Source organism: Mytilus galloprovincialis, chromosome 5, assembly GCF_965363235.1.
Source record: "Mytilus galloprovincialis chromosome 5, xbMytGall1.hap1.1, whole genome shotgun sequence".
NCBI classification, from domain to species: domain Eukaryota; kingdom Metazoa; phylum Mollusca; class Bivalvia; order Mytilida; family Mytilidae; genus Mytilus; species Mytilus galloprovincialis.
Window position 1 is genome coordinate 11,690,857 of NC_134842.1, and position 24,564 is coordinate 11,715,420.

A 24,564-nucleotide genomic window follows, 5' to 3' on the forward strand; every position below is an offset into this window, starting at 1 on the left:
ATAAAAAGGAATATATATGGTTTACAGGTGGGGATCTCGACCATTTTTAAGATGTAAGATCATTTTCAAATGACAAGGGGTGGGGCGACCCATAGAGACTAGCCTGGTATATTTCATTATACTTTACAGAGAGAAAAAATTGAGTTTAGGGGGCAGGGATCTCGACTGTTCAACATTGTCAAATGACAGGGGTAGGGTGATCCCTGGAGCCTTACCCTACATTTCATTTGATTTGTTTTTAATATCATATTCCATGTTCATAATTGAAAAACCCGTTTTGTGAATCTCTTTATAATGTTTTCAAGTTAAAATCATTTTTAAAATAAAAATAAAAAAATATTTCGGTTCTTTAGTTAAACCCTCTCTTCTCTTTTCCTTTATTAAAATTATTCCGATTTCATTTCATTTTCATTAATATCAATATTCAAAAGATCGTTTTTCTCATTGGGAGAAACGAAAAAACAAATATATTTATAAGCCGCAAACTCGGAAAGGTTAAAAAGTCAATTCATGATTGAGTTTAAAAATAGAAAAATCATGTGATGATGTTCAGCTCGAAGCAATAATTTTACTTTTAAAATTGCACTGACTGGTTATTAATGTTAATACTGTTAAGACAACACGAGTTGTCTCCCGAAAATAACAGTTCATTATCATAACAACATTTTCTGACCTGAACAAGTCAGAATTGTCAGACACCAGGTCATCTCAAAGGCCACGCGTCCGTATTTACAGGTCACGCGCCTTCATGAAACAGCAACAAACTCACTTGCAAAGACCTTCTTCACACGCAAAAAATATTAAAATGGCCATGAAAATACGGAGGTAATATGTATTACCTTCTGAAAATGACCACATTGACCTTGATTTTCACTAAAAAAACGTAAATAATCACTATATTTTCAATAACTTCTCGTTCGAGAAACTCCCAAAACAACGACTCTCAAACACGTGATCTCTCGCAAAAAACCACGTGATCGTATATGTCTTAGATCGGCGGCAAATTCAAAATATCTTCTGGTTTGACGGACTCGATGGAAAACTACACAAAACAAAAATTGACCCGTACAGGTCAGAATTTCAAAACATTTTCTGACTTGAAGAAGTCATTTTATTCTGACTTGTTTATGTCAGAGCTCTGACTGTTTTGAGTTCCTCATTTCAAGGCGCATTAGGGATATTGTCCCAATTGCATTAAACATGTTTAACAAATGGAATATAAATTTCAAGACCAATTTAATAAACATGATAAACATAAACATGATAAACATAAACATGATAAACATAAACATGCAGATTTACTATTATGATTTTGTACACCCTCTAAATGGCTCTTATATTCTTTAAGAAATTAACAAGAAGATAACATGTATAACATGAATTCTTCAGGGGCAGATCCAGCCATTTTTAAAAGGGGTTTTTACCAATGCAGGATAAAGGGGGGTCCAACACACGGAACACCCCCCTCCACCCTGGATCCACCACTGACATTGACTTAGATACATGGGAGCTAGATGTACAGGTCAGTAACATATCAAGTAAATCATAAAATCAATGGGTGGAGCACTCGTCAAGAAATGTAAACAAAAAGTGTTACATGTACTTTAATGAACTTAATAACCTTGATTTAATAAAGATACCTAAACCAGGATGTGTATCCTAATGACTGTTAAGTAGTTAATATACTCTGCATTCTTTTGTAGTGTATTCGTAAGTTTTCCACAACAAAATCCCCTTTTTAGTTTTTAATTTCATTATGCAATATAGTTTTGATGGCTCTTTTTTGTATTTTAAAACTAGAGGCTCTAAAGAGCCTGTGTCGCTCACCTTGGTCTATGTGCATATTAAACAAAGGACACAAATGGATTCATGACAAAATTCTATTTTGGTGATGGTGATGTGTTTGAAGTTCTTACTTTACTGAACGATTTTGCTTCTTACAATTATATCTATAATGAGCTTTGCCCATTAGTAACAGAGAACTATATTTGGTAAAAATTTACATAAATTTACCAAATTAATGAAAATTGTTAAAAATTGACTATAAAGGACAATAACTCCTTAAGGGGTCAATTGACCATTTAGGTCATGTTGACTTATTTGTAGATCTTACTTTGCTGAACATTATTGCTGTTTACAGTTTATCGCTATCTATAATAGTATTCAAGATAACCAAAAACGGCAAAATTTCTTTAAAAATTACCAATTGGAGGGCAGCAACCCAACAACCAGTTGTCCAATTCATCTGAAAAATTCAGGGCAGATAGATATTGACTTGATTAACAATTTAACTTCTTGTCAGATTTGCTCTAGATGCTTTGGTTTCATAGTTATAAGCCAAAAACTGCATTTTACCCCTATGTTCTATTTTTAGCCGTGGCGGCCATCTTGGTTGAATGGCCAGGTCATCGGACACATTTTTCAAACTAGATACCCCAAAGATGATTGTGGCCTAGTAGTTTCAGTGGAGATTTTGTAAAAGATTACTTAGATTTATGAAAAATGGTTAAAGATTGACTATAAAGGGCAATAACTCCTAAAGGGGTCAACTGACCATTTTGGTCATGTTGACTTATTTGTAGATCTTACTTTGCTGAACATTATTGCTGTTTACAATTTATCTCTATCTATAATAATATTCAAGATAATAACCAAAAACAGCAAAATTTCCTCAAAATTACCAATTCAGGGGCAGCAACCCAACAACCGATTGACCGATTCATCTGAAAATTTCAGGGCAGATAGATCTTGACCTGATAAACATTTTTATCCCATGTCAGATTTCCTCAAAATGCTTTGGTTTTTGAGTTATAAGCCAAAAACTGCATTTTACCCCTATGTTCTATTTTTAGCGGTGGCGGCCATCTTGGTTGGTTGACCAGGTCACGCCACACATTTTTTAAACTAGATACCCCAAAGATGATTGTGGCCAAGTTTGGATTAATTTGGCCCAGTAGTTTCAGAGGAGAAGATTTTTGTAAAAGATTACTTTAATTTACGAAAAATGGTTAAAAATTGACTATAAAGGGCAATAACTCCTAAACGGGTCAACTGACCATTTTGGTCATGTTGACTTATTTGTAGATCTTACTTTGCTGAACATTATTGCTGTTTACAGTTTATCTCTATCTATAATAATATTCAAGATAATAACCAAAAACACCAAAATTTCCTCAAAATTACCAATTCAGGGGCAGCAACCCAACAACCGATTGACCGATTCATCTGAAAATTTCAGGGCAGATAGATCTTGACCTGATAAACATTTTTATCCCATGTCAGATTTCCTCAAAATGCTTTGGTTTTTGAGTTATAAGCCAAAAACTGCATTTTACCCCTTTGTTCTATTTTTAGCCGTGGCGGCCATCTTGGTTGGTTGACCAGGTCACGCCACACATTTTTTAAACTAGCTACCCCAAAGATGATTGTGGCCAAGTTTGGATTAATTTGGCCCAGTAGTTTCAGAGGAGAAGATTTTTGTAAAAGATTACTTTAATTAATGAAAAATGGTTAAAAATTGACTATAAAGGGCAATAACTCCTAAACGGGTCAACTGACCATTTTGGTCATGTTGACTTATTTGTAGATCTTACTTTGCTGAACATTATTGCTGTTTACAGTTTATCTCTATCTATAATAATATTCAAGATAATAACCAAAAACACCAAAATTTCCTCAAAATTACCAATTCAGGGGCAGCAACCCAACAACCGATTGACCGATTCATCTGAAAATTTCAGGGCAGATAGATCTTGACCTGATAAACATTTTTATCCCATGTCAGATTTCCTCAAAATGCTTTGGTTTTTGAGTTATAAGCCAAAAACTGCATTTTACCCCTTTGTTCTATTTTTAGCCGTGGCGGCCATCTTGGTTGGTTGACCAGGTCACGCCACACATTTTTTAAACTAGCTACCCCAAAGATGATTGTGGCCAAGTTTGGATTAATTTGGCCCAGTAGTTTCAGAGGAGAAGATTTTTGTAAAAGATTACTTTAATTAATGAAAAATGGTTAAAAATTGACTATAAAGGGCAATAACTCCTAAACGGGTCAACTGACCATTTTGGTCATGTTGACTTATTTGTAGATCTTACTTTGCTGAACATTATTGCTGTTTACAGTTTATCTCTATCTATAATAATATTCAAGATAATAACCAAAAACACCAAAATTTCCTCAAAATTACCAATTCAGGGGCAGCAACCCAACAACCGATTGACCGATTCATCTGAAAATTTCAGGGCAGATAGATCTTGACCTGATAAACATATTTACCCCATGTCAGATTTGCTCTAAATGCTTTGGTTTTTTAGTTATAAGCCAAAAACTGCATTTTACCCCTATGTTCTATTTTTAGCCGTGGTGGCCATCTTGGTTGGTTGACCGGGTCACGCCACACATTTTTTAAACTAGATACCCCAATGATGATTGTGGCCAAGTTTGGTTTGATTTGGGCCAGTAGTTTCAGAGGAGAAGATTTTTGTAAAAGTTAACGACGACGGACGACGACGACGGACAACGACGGACGACGACGGACGACGGACGACGGACGCCAAGTGATGAGAAAAGCTCACTTGGCCCTTCGGGCCAGGTGAGCTAAAAAGGCATCAAAACTATTTGTTTTGTACTTTTATTGTTCATGTAAATAAAAATTGTTTGCACAATGTTGTCAGATATATAAATATCCATACTTCTTTCAATACTGAAACATTGCAAAACTTATTCTCTATGTAACATTAATATAATCATTGTTAAAATCTTGTAAAACAAAAGGCTATTCCTGCAAATATTTCCCTTTACTGAACAAAGTGACGGAAAATTTGAGAACCGTGAAACATGCCTCTTTTATCCCAATTTACCAGTACTCTAAGCATTCACTAAGCCATTTAAGTTAGAGTATCTTTTAAAGTATTCTTACCCGTCCAATTTTTCAGATTTTGCAGTGCATTATTCAGCTTGTGGAAATCATCTTCTTTAGCTTCATATCTTTTGAGTAGATTTTTAAGTTCTTCTACAGTCATGTCGAGTAAAGAATTCAAAGATAGTCCTCTCTTTACAATATCCTATAAAGAAAGGTAAATATGAATGAAAAGGTTAAGATATAGGTCATAATCATAGCGTTTTAATCTTAGGATATGTTCCAAATGCCTAACATAATAATTATTAATTAAACTAACACTTTCTTTAAAACAAGAATGTGTCCTCAGTACATGAATGCCCCACTCGCACTATCATTTTCTATGTTCAGTGGACCGTGAAATTGGGGTAAAATCTCTAATTTGGCATTAAAATTAGAAAGATCATATCATAGGGAACATGTGTACCAAGTTTGAAGTCGATTGGACTTCAACTTCATCAAAAACTATCTCGACCAAAAACTTTAACCTGAAGCGGGACAGACGGACGAACGAACGAACGGACGAACGAACGGACGAACGAACGAACGGACGCACAGACCAGAAAACATAATGCCCCTCTACTATCGTAGGTGGGGCATAAAAAGAGACATGTATGTATGTAACATTCCAAAAACATAGATGACACCAACACATAGATGTCTGTTGAGTTTTGGCAATGCCTTGCCTAGGTTCCATGTATGTTTTATGGAACAGTCCTAAGCAGGAAAAGGTTTTTAATTGTTTAACTACGTAATAAAGACATAACTTACGGAGATGTAACTCTTTAATCCCACTATGGTCAGCCATTGTTCAGTTTTAGGATATTCGGACAGATGTTTCTTGTTGTCTTCAGCTTTCAGTTGTGTTTTTGCTACCAACTGCTTACTAAATAACTTGATCAATTTTGTCTGAAAATAAAACATTAGAAAAATTAACCACATGTTTAAAACTTTAGTAAAACAATAATCAAATAACCAGATGCTCCGCAGGGCGAAGCTTTATACGACCGCAGAGGTTGAACCCTGAACGGTTAGGGCAAGTATGGACACAACATTCAAGCTGGATTCAGCTCTAAATTTGGATTGTGATTAAATAGTTGACACAGCATAGGTTTCTGACACAGAATGAATGTGTTCTAATGAACTTAAAATTTTTGTTTCTCTTAGAGCAATTCACTATGCTGTTGAATATTAATCCTCTCAAAAAAATGTTTGAAGAAATTTTCTTTTTTATTTATGAAATTTCAAATGAGAAAAATTGAACCCAATTTTTTTAATCACATCCCCCTTTCCCTTATTCCAAAACTAATCTCAATTAAAATTTCTAATGGAGTTTGCAACAATAACTACTCATTTAAATACATCATAAAATATTAAGATGTAAAAAAACTGCTTGTTATCACTGAATGGTAAAGATTATTTTAATTTATCAGTTGGTAGTAAAAAGTGAATATACATTGTATATTGTATATAACAAAGATTTAAGTTGATTCTGGACAAAGAAAGATAACTCCAATTAAAAAAAAATCTTGCTATTGCACAATATTTTGCAATTAGATATTTCTTGCTTACTATTCTGGACAAAGAAAGATAACTCTAATTTAAAAAAAATTTGATATTTCACAATATTGTGCAATTAGATATTTCTTGCCATTGCGCAATACTGTGCAATTGAAAAGACTTGCTATTACACAATACTTAATATAATAATTTTAGATCCTGATTTGGACCAACTTGAAAACTGGGCCCATAATAAAAAATCTAAGTACATTTTTGGATTCAGCATATCAAAGAACTTCAAGATTTCAATTTTTGTTAAAATCAGACTAAGTTTAATTTTGGACCCTTTGGACTTTAGTGTAGACCAATTTGAAAACAGGACCAAAAATGAAGAATCTACATACACAGTTAGATTTGGAATATCAAAGAACCCCATTTATTCAATTTTTGATGAAATCAAACAAAATTTAATTTTGGACCCCGATTTGGACCAACTTGAAAACTGGGCCAATAATCAAGAATCTAAGTACATTTTTAGATTCAGCATATCAAAGAACCTAACTGATTCATTTTTTGTCAAAATCAAACTAAGTTTAATTTTGGACCCTTTGGACCTTAATGTAGACCAATTTGAAAACGGGACCAAAAGTTAAGAATCTACATACACAGTCATGACAATTAGATTCAGCATATCAAAGAACCCCAATTATTCAATTTTGATGAAATCAAACAAAAGTTTAATTTTGGACCCTTTGGGCCCCTTATTATGTTGGGACCAAAACTCCCAAAATCAAACCCAACCTTTCTTTTATGGTCATAAACCTTGTGTTTAAATTTCATAGATTTCTATTTACTTATACTAACGTTATGGTGCGAAAACCAAGAAAAATGCTTATTTGGGTCCCTTTTTGGCCCCTAATTCCTAAACTGTTGGGACCTAAACTCCCAAAATCAATACCAACCTTCCTTTTGTAGTCAATAACATTGTGTTTAAATTTCATTGATTTCTATTTACTTAAACTAATGTTATTGTGCGAAAACCAAGAATAATGCTTATTTGGGCCCTTTTTTGGCCCCTAATTCCTAAACTGTTGAGACCAAAACTCCCAAAATCAATCCCAACCGTTCTTTTGTGGTCATAAACCTTGTGTCAAAATTTCATAGATTTCTATTAACTTAAACTAAAGTTATAGTGCGAAAACCAAGAAAATGCTTATTTGGGCCCTTTTTGGCCCCTAATTCCTAAAATGTTGGGACCAAAACTCCCAAAATCAATACCAACCTTCCTTTTGTGGTCATAAACCTTGTGTTAAAATTTCATAGATTTCCATTCCCTTTTACTAAAGTTAGAGTGCGAAAACTAAAAGTATTCGGACGCCGGACGACGACGACGACGACGACGACGACGACGACGACGCAGACGCCAACGTGATAGCAATATACGACGAAAATTTTTTCAAAATTTGCGGTCGTATAAAAACTAGACAGTTCTTACTGTATGAGCACTTTTCTTTTGTTGAAGGCAAGAAGACCGCTAGACTTATTTTGATTTTTTTTTGTGTTGCTTAGTTGCTGCCTCATTGTTGAATGCTTTATCTCCATTTATAAAAATAATTGTTTGGCTCCTGTGTATCTATGGTCACAGTATTCATCAACATGATCAAAGAACAGTCAAACATTTGAAATGATTCATCTGACTAATTATTCAGGCTGATATTTTGTAAAAATATTGTTATTGCTATTTTGTGCATTTTTCCTTTGATCTTATTTTGTGATAATTTTTCATATCATGCTACTCGCTTGAGATGGAAATTTATTGCTAGAAACTAAGGAGCCACATGCCGTTGCTAATGAAATTGACATGAAATTGACAATGTCATCCTCGGTTAAATAGCGATAAACAGATCATCATTGGTCATCTCAACTCGATTGTTTTTCTCGCTTTCGCCGTGACCGGCTCAAGCGAGAAAATCAATCTTGTTGAGATAACCAACAATAATCTATAATTATCAGTAAAATCCAGAATATATACATATTGCTAAATAAAATGTTAAGAACTGTTATGACACTGGTCAAGGTATTTATTGGATGTAAGTTCTTATACAACTGCTTTGCATTTGTGTGCCTCTCCCACAAGTATCCCAAAGAGGCTTTACATGTTTTTATATAATTGTTTGCCATCATAAAATGAAAAGTATAATCATGTAATATCTTGACTTTAATTGCTTATCATGTTTATGCTAAACAGAAAAAGAGTCATGAGGATGTAATACAGTAATTCAGCTAATTATATATATTCATTATCATTTAGGTTAAATGTCATTTTTTTTATCTTCCCTCTTGTATAAGGAAGCCAAGTCAACGACATTTAAACATTTAAGCCAACATTTAAATGCCATGCACATCTATCTTCACAGGGATAGATACAGATAATAAAGTGAAATTTCAAAATTCTTACATGGATTTCCAAAGAATATATTATTATATATTTACAGCAATACATATGTACATTTGCTTATCATAGTTCTTTATTTGATCATGTTTATTGCCAAACAAACAAAGAACAATTTGGTCATAGCAATACATGTTCAAAATATATTAGTACATTGTAAATAAATGATTTGTACAATGTAGTTGTAGGTTGTTAAACATCAAAGGTAAAGTAATGATATGTAATTATTATTTATTAATGACATGTTAATCAATTACATGGCAGTTAGGTATGGTCTGATGACAGGTGTTTATGTCTTAACAAGACAGTTGCACTCTCTCATTGTTCCTACTAAACTAAAACAAATTGTTATGATGGTTAAGGTTCTATATATAGCATTCCATCAGATGCCACCCCATCTCTATGATAACACCTTTTAAAGTGTATATATTTTAGTGGGGGTGCTATATGCAACTTAACTTATCATATGAAATATTGCAAAAGGTCTTGTTCATGTTGTTGCTATACATGTACATCATATTTGCTATGTTTATGTTTACTATTTTCTAAATAAACAGGCCATTAGTTTTCTTGTTTAAATTGTTTTTATTTGTCATTTCAAGGCCTTTTACAGAGCTCTATCTTTGGGGTACGGATTTTGAGCATCATCTATGGTTGAAGGATATACAGAGTTGAATGATCTTTCAGTTATTTCACTAAATGCCTAGAGTATAATGTCTAGGATAAAAAAAAATCCTAGTTGAGAAAACAACCTTTACTATACTTATACATGTAGTTTGGGATACAAACTGGCAGGTTAATTTTCCCCGTCAAAAAGTCAAAAATAATGCATTCCCTAAATTTCCATTTGCAAGGGGTACAATCAAAATCACGTGATGGATATACACACACCGGAAGTAACAGTCGAGCAGACCGCTTGAAAGGTAAGTAGTCGTATTTACTTGTTTATATCAATAAAATTTAATAAATAACGTAGTGCACCGAATGTAGGATACTATCTAGTTTTGAAATACACAATTATCCTTGCTGGAAAGCGTGCAGTTAATGCTAACACTTCGACACAGTTCCAAAATTTCACCGTCGAAGTGTTTGCAATAACTGCACGCTTTCTAGCAAAAACAAGCGTGTATTTTAAAACTACATACTATCCGACATTCGGTGTGCCAACTTATTAATCAAAATTTAATGATATAAACAAGAAAATGCAACTACTAACCTTTCAAGCGGCGAGTTCGACTGTAACTTCCGGTGTGTGTATATCCATCACGTGATTTTGATTGTACCCCTTGATTTGGCTCTACCAATTTTTAGAAGTGACCACATTTCTTTTGTTCCTTATCAACATGTATAACAAGAACATGTATGACCCACTTAAATCACTTGCAACCAAATAACAAGGTCAAACAACACTAAGGTCAACAATAGACAAGTGTTCTTATATGCTGATCTACAAATTGACCCAAGAGTTGTTTGTTTATTGAAAGTCATCAAGCACTTTTAAAATAGCTGACAACTTCTAGGATATTAGTCATTGATTCTCCTGTCTTACAAAACTACATGTACTTTTATTTTCTCATCATGTGCAGATGTGATATAAAGTTCAAATTTTCAAAGATGGTTGCTCATTTAATGTCCTTATCACACATATTCAGGTGGATTAACTTTTGATATTCAACAAGAACATGAATGGCATCATCTCAAATTATTGGAGCAATTTCACAAGAATGTAAGGGAGCAACCATTTCACTTCAGACTGTACAAATGTATTGCTTGTTCATTTCATTTTTCCATATTTTTTTCATGTTTTTTTTTTTGATATCAGATACATTTTAAGGTATCAAGACCATTATTACAAAGGTTACTTTTAATTACAATGTTTCCACTTCTAAATTTCAGAAGTAAATTTATTTGAAAAGTGATGTCTTCCTGATGAACGTTAAGAAAAGGAAGTTCATTAAATATGTTCTTATTGTAAGTGTAAGCTGAATAATGAAACTTTCTTCTTAAAAATGTGTCAACGTGATTTGTCAATAAAAACAAAAACATTGTACTTCTGTGTATAAAACAGACAAAAAAACAAGAATGTGTCCACAGTACACTGATGCCCCACTCAGACTATCATTTTCTGTTCAGTGAACCGTGAAATTGGGGTCAAAACTCTAATTTGGCATTAAAATTAGAAAGATCATATCATACGGAACATTTGTAATTAGTTTCAAGTTGATCGAACTTCAACTTCATCAAAAACTTCCTTCACCAAAAACTTTAACTTGAAGAGGGACAGACAGACGGACGGACGGACGAACAGACTAAGGAACAAACCACAGACCAGAAAACATAATGCCCGTCCACTATTGCAGTTGGGGCATAAAAAACACTTGTGAAGTCTAATACATGACCATTTCAAATTCATGTAGCTTTTCATATGTACCCATCCAGTGTTCTCGACAGTAATGTGATGCTATCTGAATTGATTTTCTTATAGATCATGTAGATTATTTTATGGATGCGAGCAATGCTATTATATTTAGAAACAAGATGATATTTCAAATTTCCCTGCCTACCAGGATGCTAAATGAAATGTCTGGGGAGATCACTGTCTTCATAATTATAGTTTTTACATCCAAACAATACATCATTTGTACATTATTTTAACCTTTTTTTTTCTTATTCAGGTCCAAAAGTTTAAAATCTAAAAAGACGTGTTAGATATAAAAACTTTGATCTTAAACTTTTGATTACAATCTTAGACAAACATATACATCACTATCTCAGCACATGTACACGTACAAATGATTCGTTCCATTTAAAGCTAAATTTTGTAAACCATTTTCATGACTTTCAGATATTACTATTTTATAACTTATAAGAAAACAAGAAAAAATTGGAGAATAACTATCATGACTATAAACATAAAATATATGTTTTAGTAGGCTAAGACTACATGTATGAAAATTAGATGTGATACGATTGTCAATGAGGCAATTTTCCACCAGAGGACAAATGACATAGAAGTTTACAACTTGCATTTATTTTTTTTTATTCAAAAAACTTTTTAAAATAAAAAACTAATAACTACAAATATTACTTGGATGATTTCCATGAAACACAGTTTGTGCCAAAGAAAATTATACCTTGTACATGTAACATAAAACAATTCAAAATTCATATGAACGATATAACATGTATAAAGGCCAAAAGTAGAGACATTTTTTTAATTTATTTTCAAAAATCTATTATATACTTATCAAAATGTATCATGCTAGTGTCAGTATAGTCATGGCTAGAGGTTTTGACACTGGCTGATTATCTTTAAGTACAAAATGTACATGTATATACAATAAGGAATGATTACATTCATCAATAAACATTTTCAATATATGTTTCAATGTTTACCAAATTTAAAATGTTATAAATTTTACAAAACAAAGTCCGATTTGTTGAATCAATTTTTTTCACTGACTAATTAATAATCTTCCTGTTAATTGGTTAATCACCTAATTAGATTATGGATCAAGTAACAAGGTAGTGTCAATTAACAAGGTAATGAAGACGGGTGGTTAAATGCCTTCCGGCATTAGTCAGCTGTTAAATGTTTACATTTTAGAGACGTAAACAAAAGCTAATCAGGGGCGTTGCAACACTTATTTGAATACCTCCGTATCCCTGATTTCTTTTTGTGTAATTTCTTCTGAAGGATCGCATTGTTCACGTAATCCTTTCAATTTTATCGCCGTAAAGTCGATCATATCTTGCGCTGTCGTGCACATTGAAATGGCCCTTTTGATCTCTCCATTTTCGGCCTCTGATGAGTCTACCATCTTCCTAAAGTTACCTATACACTAAATTACGGTGCATGCTTTTGAACTTCCCTAGCAACAAATTATTTTTTTACATGTAAAATGATCAACAAGTGACAAAATAGTCGTCATTTGTTATTTTTTGACAGTCCAAAATGATTTCCGCCATATTGCGAAGCAAGCACTCTCGCAAAATGACGTCACGTGACCTAGACGAGACGTAATAAAATTTGCCGGGAAAGAGAAATGACAACAAAAGAAGAAAAAGCTACAAATCCTAATTTACCATGGTATAACAAGATATTTACGTTATTTCAACTTCAGCCATTTATCTTACAACATGTTTTAAATCATGAAATTGTTTGACACTAAACTTAATAAAACAACACATTGTAAAAAGAAGAAAAAAGGGGGAGGTAGACCTTGATCTATCGATATAGTTACATGTATTGTAGGGTATCCACTAACACATCCTGGCACTGACGGACGTTTTACACTGAACATCAGTCTAAATTACCCCACCCTAACAGTACCTGCTAAAGGATGGATTATATAATAGGTGTTAAATATTCAGTGCCAGTGGCAAATATTACATGCATATGATTGATTCAATGATTAATATTTAATGTAGACCGAATTCTTCTGTCCCTATAATCAGGGTTTAAGCTAGGATTTTGAGGGCTTTAGTCACTTTTGCGAGCTATTAAAATCAACCTTATTTTGTGTAAAAGCAAGGGACCAATGATGTATATTACTAGCTTCATCTTTTGACTTTGTTAGATTTTAAGGGATTAAGGCAGACAGGCACCAGCATGATTGGCAGTTATTGTATGATTTGACTGTATTGGCCATTATTATGAAAGATTCTGACATGGAATCCAGAAATTTAGTTCACAAGTTCTCTTCAGTTTGTTCCCGGGGTCATTCCTGATCAACAAAAGTTGGATTCTATTTTTTTAAACAAGGAATCACAGCAGAAATAAATTTACAATGATTATTTCACTACTTAATCATTATCCATATAAAAGGTCTAAATTGATATTTGGAAATCATTTCTATCAAGTTGGAAATGTATAAAATCCTTTTTGGAACTATTATAATGACTGAAAGGAGCTTGTAAACAAATCAACAATAGACCACGTTTACCACTTTCGGTTTTAAAATGAAACGAAAACGGGAAGTGACACGTGGATAATAAATTCAAAACGAGTCCGGATTCATCAGGAAATTATCATTTTTTTTATTTAAATTCTTTTAGTAAGAGATATATATTTGTCTCTCTCGTTTAATTGATTCTAAATGATTTCGTATTTTATGTTTTTTAAAGTCTATAAATAGTCAAAGGAATACTTTCACGCATGCGTAGAACACAATACAGGAAGCACCTGTTTAACTGGTGAAAGTTTTGAATAAACACATTGAAGTTCTTTATTTTAAATGGAAATTGTTGAAAGTTTTTGATGACAATTTAAATCAAATATGACGAAAATGCCTTCGAATGACGAATCTATGACAAATGAACTTCAGATTGTGATCGTTTGAGAAATATTGAAATTCAAATGCGAACTGTCCGGGTTGTTACATTTTTGATTAATTGACGAAACTATACTCCTGGTTGCTGAAATGAAATGCCGACTGACTGATTTTCCGTGGAAAAAATTATGATGGTCATTCAATTATGGGGTTTAATAATAATTAAGAGATTAGTGACCCATCCGATGGCGATAAGCGGATTAGTTATAATCACAACTTGTAACACCTGTTAAAAATGTTAATTACCTGGAGGTCATAAAGTTGTCAAAAACATGAAGACAGGTAGACTCCGTTTTTGACGCTGACCCTAAACATTTTATTACAAAATTTATTTTTTTTTATTAAAAATCCGGATTTTTCAGTCTGTCTTAGGATGGACAGACTGTATCTAATTTTGTTGGTTAATTGACAGATAATTTAAGAGTAAAATAAGATCAATTTACTGCTAAAATCAATCCAACTTTTGTTGTAAAAACTGCTCTTAAGAAATTGTTTTCATGACGCAACTTAAACAGCTGTTAATGCTTTTGAGCATTTGACAGTTTGAGTTAATGAGGGCAAGGGGGCAGACAATGTGTAACGAGAAATAGAAAGCTCTCCCTTATAGGCAGACATGGTGTACAAAAATGTATGATTCATGTTCATTTATAAATAAATGAATCTGCCCCAGCACCATGTCTACTTTTATTCTTTAATATTTCTCTGGCTGTTCCAACAACAGTTTATACTAGAGAAGGAAAAAAATTAATGTCCTATTAATAGATTTAATAAGGCAAATATTTCGCATTCTCACTCTTCTCAAATCTGGAATTTTAATATTTTCAGAACCCCACTCTTCAAGATTAAATTCTATCAAACATCAAAACACATCTATATATTAAACAAAGAGGGTGCAAGAATATTACCCCTTGAAAAATCATAATCAGCTGCTGCTAAGCATCGATTTGCAGTGTTTTTACTACTATAAAAAAAGGCGCTAGGAATCTCTTCCCACATGTATACCCTGTGTGTCATTGACATTGTTAGGTTCAACAAAGCCAAACATAATAATACCATGCTAGATTTTTTAGTGCCAATTTTGCTTTAAGATAAGTAATCGGCAAGAACATATTCCTATTATGACCCATGAAATGCATAAAATTTGCATTTAAAGTTTATTTTCATATTTCTTACACAGAACTAAAACAGAAAATTAAAAAAAGCTGTAGATTTAAGTACTATTTTAAATATCAAAGAAACATGCAGGCACATCAAATGATTTCATTTGGAACCTGTTTCTGCTATCATCGATAGAAAAAAATAAAAAGTTTTCATAAAATAAAATGTTTTACCTACCTACCCTACCTAAAAAAAATTTGGGGTGAAATAGGAAACACTATTTATTTTTGGGGAAAGACGGCTTCAAGTCGTCAATTCCCTAATGGGGTTGGCCAGAGTATCATTCCCTCACGTCAATCATTTTGTTTTGATAGTTTGGAAACCCCTCTAAAAATGTCATACTGAAATTGATGACAAGGAGAACAGATTGACTTTAAATACATTTTTTACACATTTCCCTTCTGTTTCTCGTGAAATTATCGTATATAGAGCTTTCCCTTACACTATATGGCTCAATATCTTTAATTGTTTTTACATAGGCGGTAATGGTAACGTTTTTTCCTGTAGCTCAGTCCATATCGTAAACTTGGATATGTATGATAGCTCGTTTCGAAGCTGTGACATTTTCACATATGTGGTTAAATTTTCGGGGTATGAAGTGAGATTACTTTTTCCGTAAATTAGCAAACCCCGAACATCCTTTTGTGATGCGGCTCCTTGTGGTAAAATATCCCCTTTTTAACACAATAAGTTCTTTGAAAATTTAATACTTTGAACACATTCAATAGCTCCATAGTTTTTACACATTTATTCTATGTTCCTCTACTTTCCTAATCACCACAAATAATTAAGTTCAGTCATATGTTAAAAATAGAAACATGTCCAATATCACTACACAGAGATTTTTTCTTTACACGTGACTTTTGAGTTCCTCATTTCGAGGCGCATTAGGGATGTTGTCCCATATACGTTTCTTTTACAGTCCGGAAAAATCAGTATTATGAAATATTCTAAATATATCTAACCTAGTGACGTCATTGTTGGAATGCCACACGGGGATATCCTTTATTCATTATAAAAATCATTCACAGTATTTGTATACTAATTTAAAATCCGTATTTGTTAAATGTAAACCTAATGATGTTTGCTGTAGTGTAGATCATTCACACACCAACATGCAATGCTTTAATCTGAGGCTATAATCAGATAATTTGTAGGTCAACTTTCGCGGTAAACAATGTCAATGGGGATACATGAGATTGGGGAGAGAAACGACAGTTTTCATTGTTTCTGTAAAGTTCTGTTTTTAGAATCTTCCTCCAATTCAGGTGCACCTCCATTGATGAGTAATTATACACTAAAATCAAAGTAAATGTTTCTGAACACTTAAAATGTGACATTTAGTATATGATAAGTAGTCTTCTATATGAAAAAATTTTGTGTACCAACATAATTATTGAAATGGTAAAAAAAAAATAAAAAAAATTAAATGTAGCTTTTTGTAGTTTATACCTATTGAGATTGGGGAGAGTAACTGCAGTTTTCATTCTTTCTGTAAAGTTATGTTTTTAGAATCTTTCTCCAATTAAGGAGCACCTCAATTGATGAGTAATTACCCACTAAAATGAAAGTTAATGTATCTGAACACTAAAAATGTCACATTAAGTATATATATGATAAGTAGTCATCAATTAAAAAATAATTTTGCGTACCAACATATTTATTGTAGTGGTCATTATTTTTTTCATTTTTTTTTTAAATATTGCTTTTTGTAGTTTAAAGCTATTTATTCATGAATTTTACAGATATATCAAAATGTGGGATCTGGAAACAAACTTCACACAGCTTATATCAATCATATTTGATTTTATAAGTACATGTATCCCTGTGATGAGAGTTGTAACTGGGAACTTTATCAATGGAAAATTAAAACTGAATAGATTTTTCAGTCCTTACTTTCTTGAGAATACTGTCACAAAAAATTGAGAATGGTCTTAGCCTGCCGTTCAGTTGTACATAATTAAAATTCTAAAATATAGTGTAGTAGTTGTTAAATTCAATTGAATTTTAGATAATTAACTCCCAACTTTAATCAAATGTTTTGATTTAGAAGGTGCAGATTTCATTGGTCCAAATTGTCTCTATGATAAATTCTTGACTAAGGAAATGAAATAACAATAAACAACAATTAGTTTCATTATTGTTAGCCTTTCTATATGTTCTAGCTGTTCTTTTGCCCATTCTTTGTATGAAGACTATCAAAAGATACCCCCCTAAAAATTGAAACAATGGTCGTCTTTTCCCTCAGAGCTCTTCAGCTCTTTGATTATTTTGGCCTTACCAGTTGGCAGGTCGGATGATTGATAAGTTGGCAGTTACAACATTTGTCATTTGGTGAAAAGTTTATGGGGGGAAATTGTGTTCAACATTAGGGTTGGTTAAACAGCCCGCAATACACTTGCACATATTTATTTTAACTCTTATAAGTTATATACATTCATCTAATTCATACCATAATTATTATTTTTTCAGGGTTGAAAAATATAGACCAAAACAGTTAGATGACCTGATATCACATACAGATATAATATCAACAAGTAAGATGTAACATTCAATCAATCTTTATGTAGTTGCACACTAAATTATGAGTGTTCTGCTCTAACATTAAAAGACATTCAAGGAATAGGTCATTAGTGATAGACTATAACTTTCTAGTCTGAAATCTTTTATTTGCCCTGTCTTATCTATAATTCTGAAACAAACAGTTTAGTTTAAACATATTTATTTATAGTGGATTGGGAAACAAGTAATTGCAACTTATATTAATCCCTTTCCACTTTGTGGGTGCAAGTGCTGCCTTTTTTTCGAAATTTAAAAGGGTTTCTTTTACATGCAAGAGATACTGCGCTCTCTTAACACGTCAGTCATTTATCGTCCCTTTTCAACAGACTATCATCATTTCCTCAAAACCATACTCGTGTCAACAATGGTCAAGGGTGAGCCCAAAATTCAGTCCCTGAAATGTTCTCCCTGTATTGAGCTGATTGTCAGTTTACCATGATGAGTTACAGATCAAGTGGAGCCATTCATGCTGTTCGGACAAATCTAGTTTCATAGAGATCTATTTAGACAGATATACAAATTTGAGAGTATATTATTGTTTGTTTTCAGCTGGGAACCACAAAATATAGTGGACGAAATACATTTTTCCTTATCTCTTATTTTCAAAATTAAAACCATACAAAACAAAACGGTATTAACAATATTAATTGATGAAAGTCGATTCCAATGATGGGATGAACAGATATAAGAAGATGTTGTATGAATGCCAATGAGACAACTCTCCATCCAAATCATAATTTGTAAAAGTAATCCATTATGATTATTGGTTAAAAAAAAAAAGACAGGTGAAAACCATTCAAACTAGAAAACCAAAAGGTCTTAATCTTTTTAAAACGGAAAATACTTATGATCAACAAACGACAACCTCTGAACTGAATGTTTGTTTTATTATTTTTCAGTTGGTAAATTTGTGAAGGAAGAGCGATTACCACATCTGTTGTTCTATGGACCACCAGGAACAGGGAAGACTAGTACTATATTGGCTGTGGCTAAACAGATTTACTCACCTAAAGAATTTAATTCTATGGTGCTAGAGGTTTGTATGAGATTATAAATAATGTGTATCAAGTATGGAGAACTGTTAAAATAGCAGTCATTGAAAAATTTACATTTGGAAAGTCTGGTTTCATGAAATTTTGTAGAAGTAACAGCCATTTTAAACGTTTTAACTAAGAGTAGTATTTAATGAATACTATGTTATCTGCTCTTTGATCAGTTGTTGTCTCTTTGACATATTCCCCAATTCCCATTTCCATTCTCAATTTTATAAAGTATAAGTGGGTACTACCTCATAAATTTGGTCAAGTAGCCACTATTCCTCATGAGTTAGGGTTTGTTTGAAGAGCCTTTGTCTAAAAGTTATTCCTAAGACTAGAATTTTAAAAGCTATTCATGTAAAACAGTAAAAATTTAAAGAGTTACAGCTCTTGCTACATGTGCTAGTTTGTAAAATTTAGATGAATTGAAATTTCTTTTTATGCCCCACCTACGATAGTAGAGGGGCATTATGTTTTCTGGTCTGTGCGTCCGTTCGTCCGTTCGTTCGTCCGTTCGTCCGTTCGTCCGTCTGTCCCGCTTCAGGTTAAAGTTTTTGGTCAAGGTAGTTTTTGATGAAGTTGAAGTCCAATCGACTTCAAACTTGGTACACATGTTCCCTATGATATGATCTTTCTAATTTTAATGCCAAATTAGAGTTTTGACCCCAATTTTACGGTTCACTGATAGAAAATGATAGTGCAAATTTCAGGTTAAAGTTTTTGGCTTCAGGTTAAAGTTTTTGGTCAAGGTAGTTTTTGATGAAGTTGAAGTCCAATCAACTTGAAACTTAGTATACATGTGCCCTATGATATGATCTTTCTAATTTAAATGCCAAATTAGAGTTTTGACCCCAATTTTACGGTTCACTGAACATAGAAAATGATAGTGCAAATTTCAGGTTAAAGTTTTTGGCTTCAGGTTAAAGTTTTTGGTCAAGGTAGTTTTTGATGAAGTTGAAGTCCAATCAACTTGAAACTTAGTATACATGTGCCCTATGATATGATCTTTCTAATTTAAATGCCAAATTAGAGTTTTGACCCCAATTTTACGGTTCACTGAACATAGAAAATGATAGTGCAAATTTCAGGTTAAAGTTTTTGGTCAAGGTAGTTTTTGATGAAGTTGAAGTCCAATCAACTTGAAACTTAGTATACATGTGCCCTATGATATGATCTTTCTAATTTAAATGCCAAATTAGAGTTTTGACCCCAATTTTACGGTTCACTGAACATAGAAAATGATAGTGCAAATTTCAGGTTAAAGTTTTTGGCTTCAGGTTAAAGTTTTTGGTCAAGGTAGTTTTTGATGAAGTTGAAGTCCAATCAACTTGAAACTTAGTATACATGTGCCCTATGATATGATCTTTCTAATTTAAATGCCAAATTAGAGTTTTGACCCCAATTTTACGGTTCACTGAACATAGAAAATGATAGTGCAAATTTCAGGTTAAAGTTTTTGGTCAAGGTAGTTTTTGATGAAGTTGAAGTCCAATCAACTTGAAACTTAGTATACATGTGCCCTATGATATGATCTTTCTAATTTAAATGCCAAATTAGAGTTTTGACCCCAATTTTACGGTTCACTGAACATAGAAAATGATAGTGCAAATTTCAGGTTAAAGTTTTTGGCTTCAGGTTAAAGTTTTTGGTCAAGGTAGTTTTTGATGAAGTTGAAGTCCAATCAACTTGAAACTTAGTATACATGTGCCCTATGATATGATCTTTCTAATTTAAATGCCAAATTATAGTTTTGACCCCAATTTTACGGTTCACTGAACATAGAAAATGATAGTGCAAATTTCAGGTTAAAGTTTTTGGTCAAGGTAGTTTTTGATGAAGTAGAAGTCCAATCAACTTGAAACTTAGTATACATGTTCCCTTTGATAAGATCATTCTAATTTTAATGCCAAATTAGAGAATTTATTCCAATTTCACAGTCCTTTAAACATAGAAAATGATAGTGTGAGTGGGGCATCCGTGTACTGTGGACACATTCTTGTTTGAAAATTTAATGGGAGAAAAGTAAATCTTTCATGCCAGTCTCTGTACCAATTTTAACATGTGTATGCTTCATATTTTTGTCAAATCTTTATACAGAGTCTTGTTAAGTGTAAAGTGTTGACAAAAACAGTACCAATCTTTTAATGAGTGTAGAACATATGCCATGATAGAATTTTTTCTATTTTATCAGAATAATTTAGAACTTTTTTGCTCTGAAGTGTTTGAATGGCAGTCATCTTGATTTTATGAAGCCAAAACTTTATTACAATCAAGTGTTTCAGGATAGAAAATGAACACATACATGTAAAAAGTTACAACAATTTAGATTTAAAACCAAAGATAAGTTTTAAATAGTAATACTTTTGTCGCAGAAAGCTCGACATAGGGATAGTGATCCGGCTGCGGCGTTAGCTAGCTTCTTAAAAGCTTTATATTTTAGAAGGTGGAAGACCTGGATGCTTCATAGTTTGTATATAGATGCCTCATGTTACGAAGTTTCCGTCAGTCACATGTCCAATGTCCTTGACCTCATTTTCATGGTTCAGTCAATCAGTGACTACTTGAAAAAAAAGATAAGATTTTCTTGTATTGTTAAATTCTATCTTATTATAAGTAACTAGAACACACCCGTGATATCGCGGGTCCGTGACTGAATTAAAGTATATAACTATGCGCAAGCCTTATTTTAGTATTAGTATTGTCATCTGATAAAGTCATGCCGATTATAAGATACACAGTTTTTTCTGCTTTCAAATCTTTCTGTTTGAACCCGTCGAACTGGAACTTATCAATTATTGGTAATATTAACTATTTGGAAAACAAAAGGTCCTGGAATGGAGTATTTTTTAATCAACAGCATTGTCCTATATTAGTTATAAATAAAGTTGAATTCTTTGATTCGCTGTTTTACGTCCTGCCCGCTAACAAATTGAAAACTGTACCTATACGCCTTATTTTTAGTCCAGATTTTTAGCTCACGTGGCCCGAAGGGCCAAAGTGAGCTTATGCCATCACTTGGCGTCCGTTGTCGTCCGTCGTCTGTTGTCGTCGTCGTCTGTCGTCGTAAACTATTTCAAGAATCTTCTCCTCTGAAACTACTAGGCCAAATACTTCCAAACTTTAACTGAATGTTCCTTAGGGTATCTAGTTTATAAATTGTATCCGAAGTTTTGATCTATCAACAAACATGGTCGCCATTGCTAAAAATAGAACATAGGGGTCAAATGCAGTTTTTGGCTTGTATCTCAAAAACGAAAGCATTTAGAGCAAATCTGACGGGGGTAAAAATGTTCATTAGGTCAAGATCTATCAGCCCTGAAATTTTCAGATGAATCAAACAACCCATTGTTGGGTTGCTGCCACTTAATTGGTAATTTTAAGGAAATTTTGCAGTTTTTGGTCATTACCTTGAATATTATTATAGATAAAGATAAACTGTAAACAGCAAAAATGATCAGCAAAGTAAGATCTACAAATAAGTTAATATGACCAAAATTGTCAATTGACCCCTTAAGGGGTTATTGTCCTTTAATGACAATTTTTCACAATTTGTTCTTCATATTTGCTAACTTTAAAAAATCTTCTCCTCTAAAACTACTCAACCAAATTCAACCAAACTTCAACTGAATGATCAGTAGGGTGTATAAAATAAAGTTTGTGTTTTATTTTCTATTTCGTCAAAAAACATGGCCGTCATGGCTAAAAATAGAACACAGGGTAAAATGCAGTTTTTGGCTTATATCTCAAAAACTCCAGCATTTAGAGCAAATAAGACAAGAAGTTAAAGTATTTATTAGGTCAAGGTCTACCTGTCCTGAAATTTTCAGCCGAATTGGGTAACTGGTTTTTCAGGTATAATGCCCCTGAATTGATGATTTTAAAGAAATTTTGCAGTGTTTGGTTATTATCTTGAATATTATTATAGATACAGATAAACTGTTAATAGCAATTGTATTGTGAATCATCAGATTGACCTAGACTGTATCTTAATCAAGTGTAGGGCGAACTCATGCCCATTTCTTTCCAGAGGTTCCTAAGAGGCTTTAAAAGGTATTTCCAGGATAGTACATGGCCTTTGTTACTCTGTTTAATTTACAACAAACATTAATTTATTAATTTAGTTAATAAGGCATTGTTTACCAGGTGAGTGATTCAGGCTCTTGAGAGCCTCTTGTTAGTATTCGTATTGTTATAGAAAGTCTTACTGATTAAAATACTACAATAGGTAACAATTTGACAATTTAGTAGTGTCAACCCTGTGATTATGACCCGTGTATATATAGCATATTAATCCTGAATACACCGTTTGTTGGTGCGCCTGTCAGATGCGAAACGTACAGATAAGGTAATAGGTAACAGGTGAATATACAATTGGTATCGGTATCGGACTCGACCCGGAACTTCTTAATTATTGGCAATATTAATTACGTGGAAAACAAAAGGGCCTGGAATGGTGTAATTTTTAATTTACACCTTTGAACTATATTAGTTATATATAAAGTTGAATTCTTTGATTCGTCGTTTTTACGTGATGACGGCTGACAAATTGGACCTCGTAATTTTAGTATTATAGATAGGATAACTATATTTAGTATGTGCGTACCTTGCAAGGTCCTCATGCCAGTCAGACAGTTTTCACTTTACCTCAACCTCATTTCATGGATCGGTAAACAAGGTTAAGTTTTGGTGGTCAAGTCCATTTTTCAGATACTATAAGCAATAGGTCTTGTATATTCAGTGTATGAAAGGACTGTAAGTTGTACATGTCCAACTGGCAGGTGTCATCTGACCTTGACCTCATTTTCATGGTTCAGTGGTTATAGTTAAGTTGGACTTTTTTTCTTCTAATGCTATATACAATAGGTCAATTATATTTGGTGTATGGAAATATTTTATGATCTATATGTCAGTCACACAGGTTTTATTTGACCTTGACCTCATTTCAAGGTTTATTGCTCAGTGTTAAGTTTTTGTGTTTAGGTCTGTTATTCTTAAACTATAAGCAATAGGTCATCTATATTTGTTGTATGGAAGAATTGTTAGCTGTACATGTCTGCCTGGCATGGTTCATCTGACCTTGACCTCATTTGCATGGTTCACTGATCAATGTTTAGTTTGCTGGGTTAATATTAAGTTTATGTGACAGTTGTAATAAACCTTTATATTTAGGACTATCAACATAATATCAATAATTAGTAAAGAAGGCAAGACATTTCAGTGTGTGCACTCTTGTTTTTCCCTACTCATTAGTCTTTGCTAATTTTTTGTCTCCTTATATTTGTTTTAAATCAAAGCCTTTCATTGCTGTATGTGACTTACACTATTGATTCACATTATTAACAGTTGAATGCCTCAGACGACAGAGGAATAGGAATAGTGAGAGGACAAATACTTAGTTTTGCAAGTACAAGAACCATATTCAAGTAAGTACTATTCTACAATTCATCAATTATCAAATGAACTGTCCTGACTCGGTGATTTGCGGCCATTTTAGCAACAAGCTAAATGCCAAAGGTTGGTATATAGTTGACTTTGGACAAGTGTAACAATTTTTTCGGTTAATGTCTTTGAAGATTTTATATTTCACATAATTCTTTTCCAATATTAACACGACAGCAAATTTA

The 24,564-nt window shown here is 32.9% G+C and overlaps 2 protein-coding genes across 7 annotated transcripts in view; one reads left to right on the forward strand and one right to left on the reverse strand.

Annotated features, from left to right (window-relative positions):
- LOC143075147 (kinase suppressor of Ras 1-like) overlaps nt 1-12,671 on the reverse strand; it is a 50,185-nt gene extending 37,514 nt beyond the window's left edge. For all 6 annotated transcript variants that reach the window (XM_076250468.1, XM_076250470.1, XM_076250471.1 and 3 more), the window contains exons 1-3: nt 12,507-12,671; nt 5,670-5,807; nt 4,920-5,064 (exon numbers count right to left, since the gene is read on the reverse strand). In XM_076250468.1, coding sequence (XP_076106583.1) covers nt 4,920-5,064; nt 5,670-5,807; nt 12,507-12,671 — 448 coding nt within the window. The remainder of the gene's footprint in view (nt 1-4,919; nt 5,065-5,669; nt 5,808-12,506) is intronic.
- A 127-nt stretch (nt 12,672-12,798) lies between these two features.
- LOC143075149 (replication factor C subunit 5-like) overlaps nt 12,799-24,564 on the forward strand; it is a 32,459-nt gene continuing 20,693 nt past the window's right edge. Inside the window, exons 1-4 of the mRNA XM_076250473.1 lie at nt 12,799-12,940; nt 17,814-17,878; nt 18,803-18,939; nt 24,284-24,363. Coding sequence (XP_076106588.1) covers nt 12,897-12,940; nt 17,814-17,878; nt 18,803-18,939; nt 24,284-24,363 — 326 coding nt within the window. The 5' untranslated portion in view covers nt 12,799-12,896. The remainder of the gene's footprint in view (nt 12,941-17,813; nt 17,879-18,802; nt 18,940-24,283; nt 24,364-24,564) is intronic.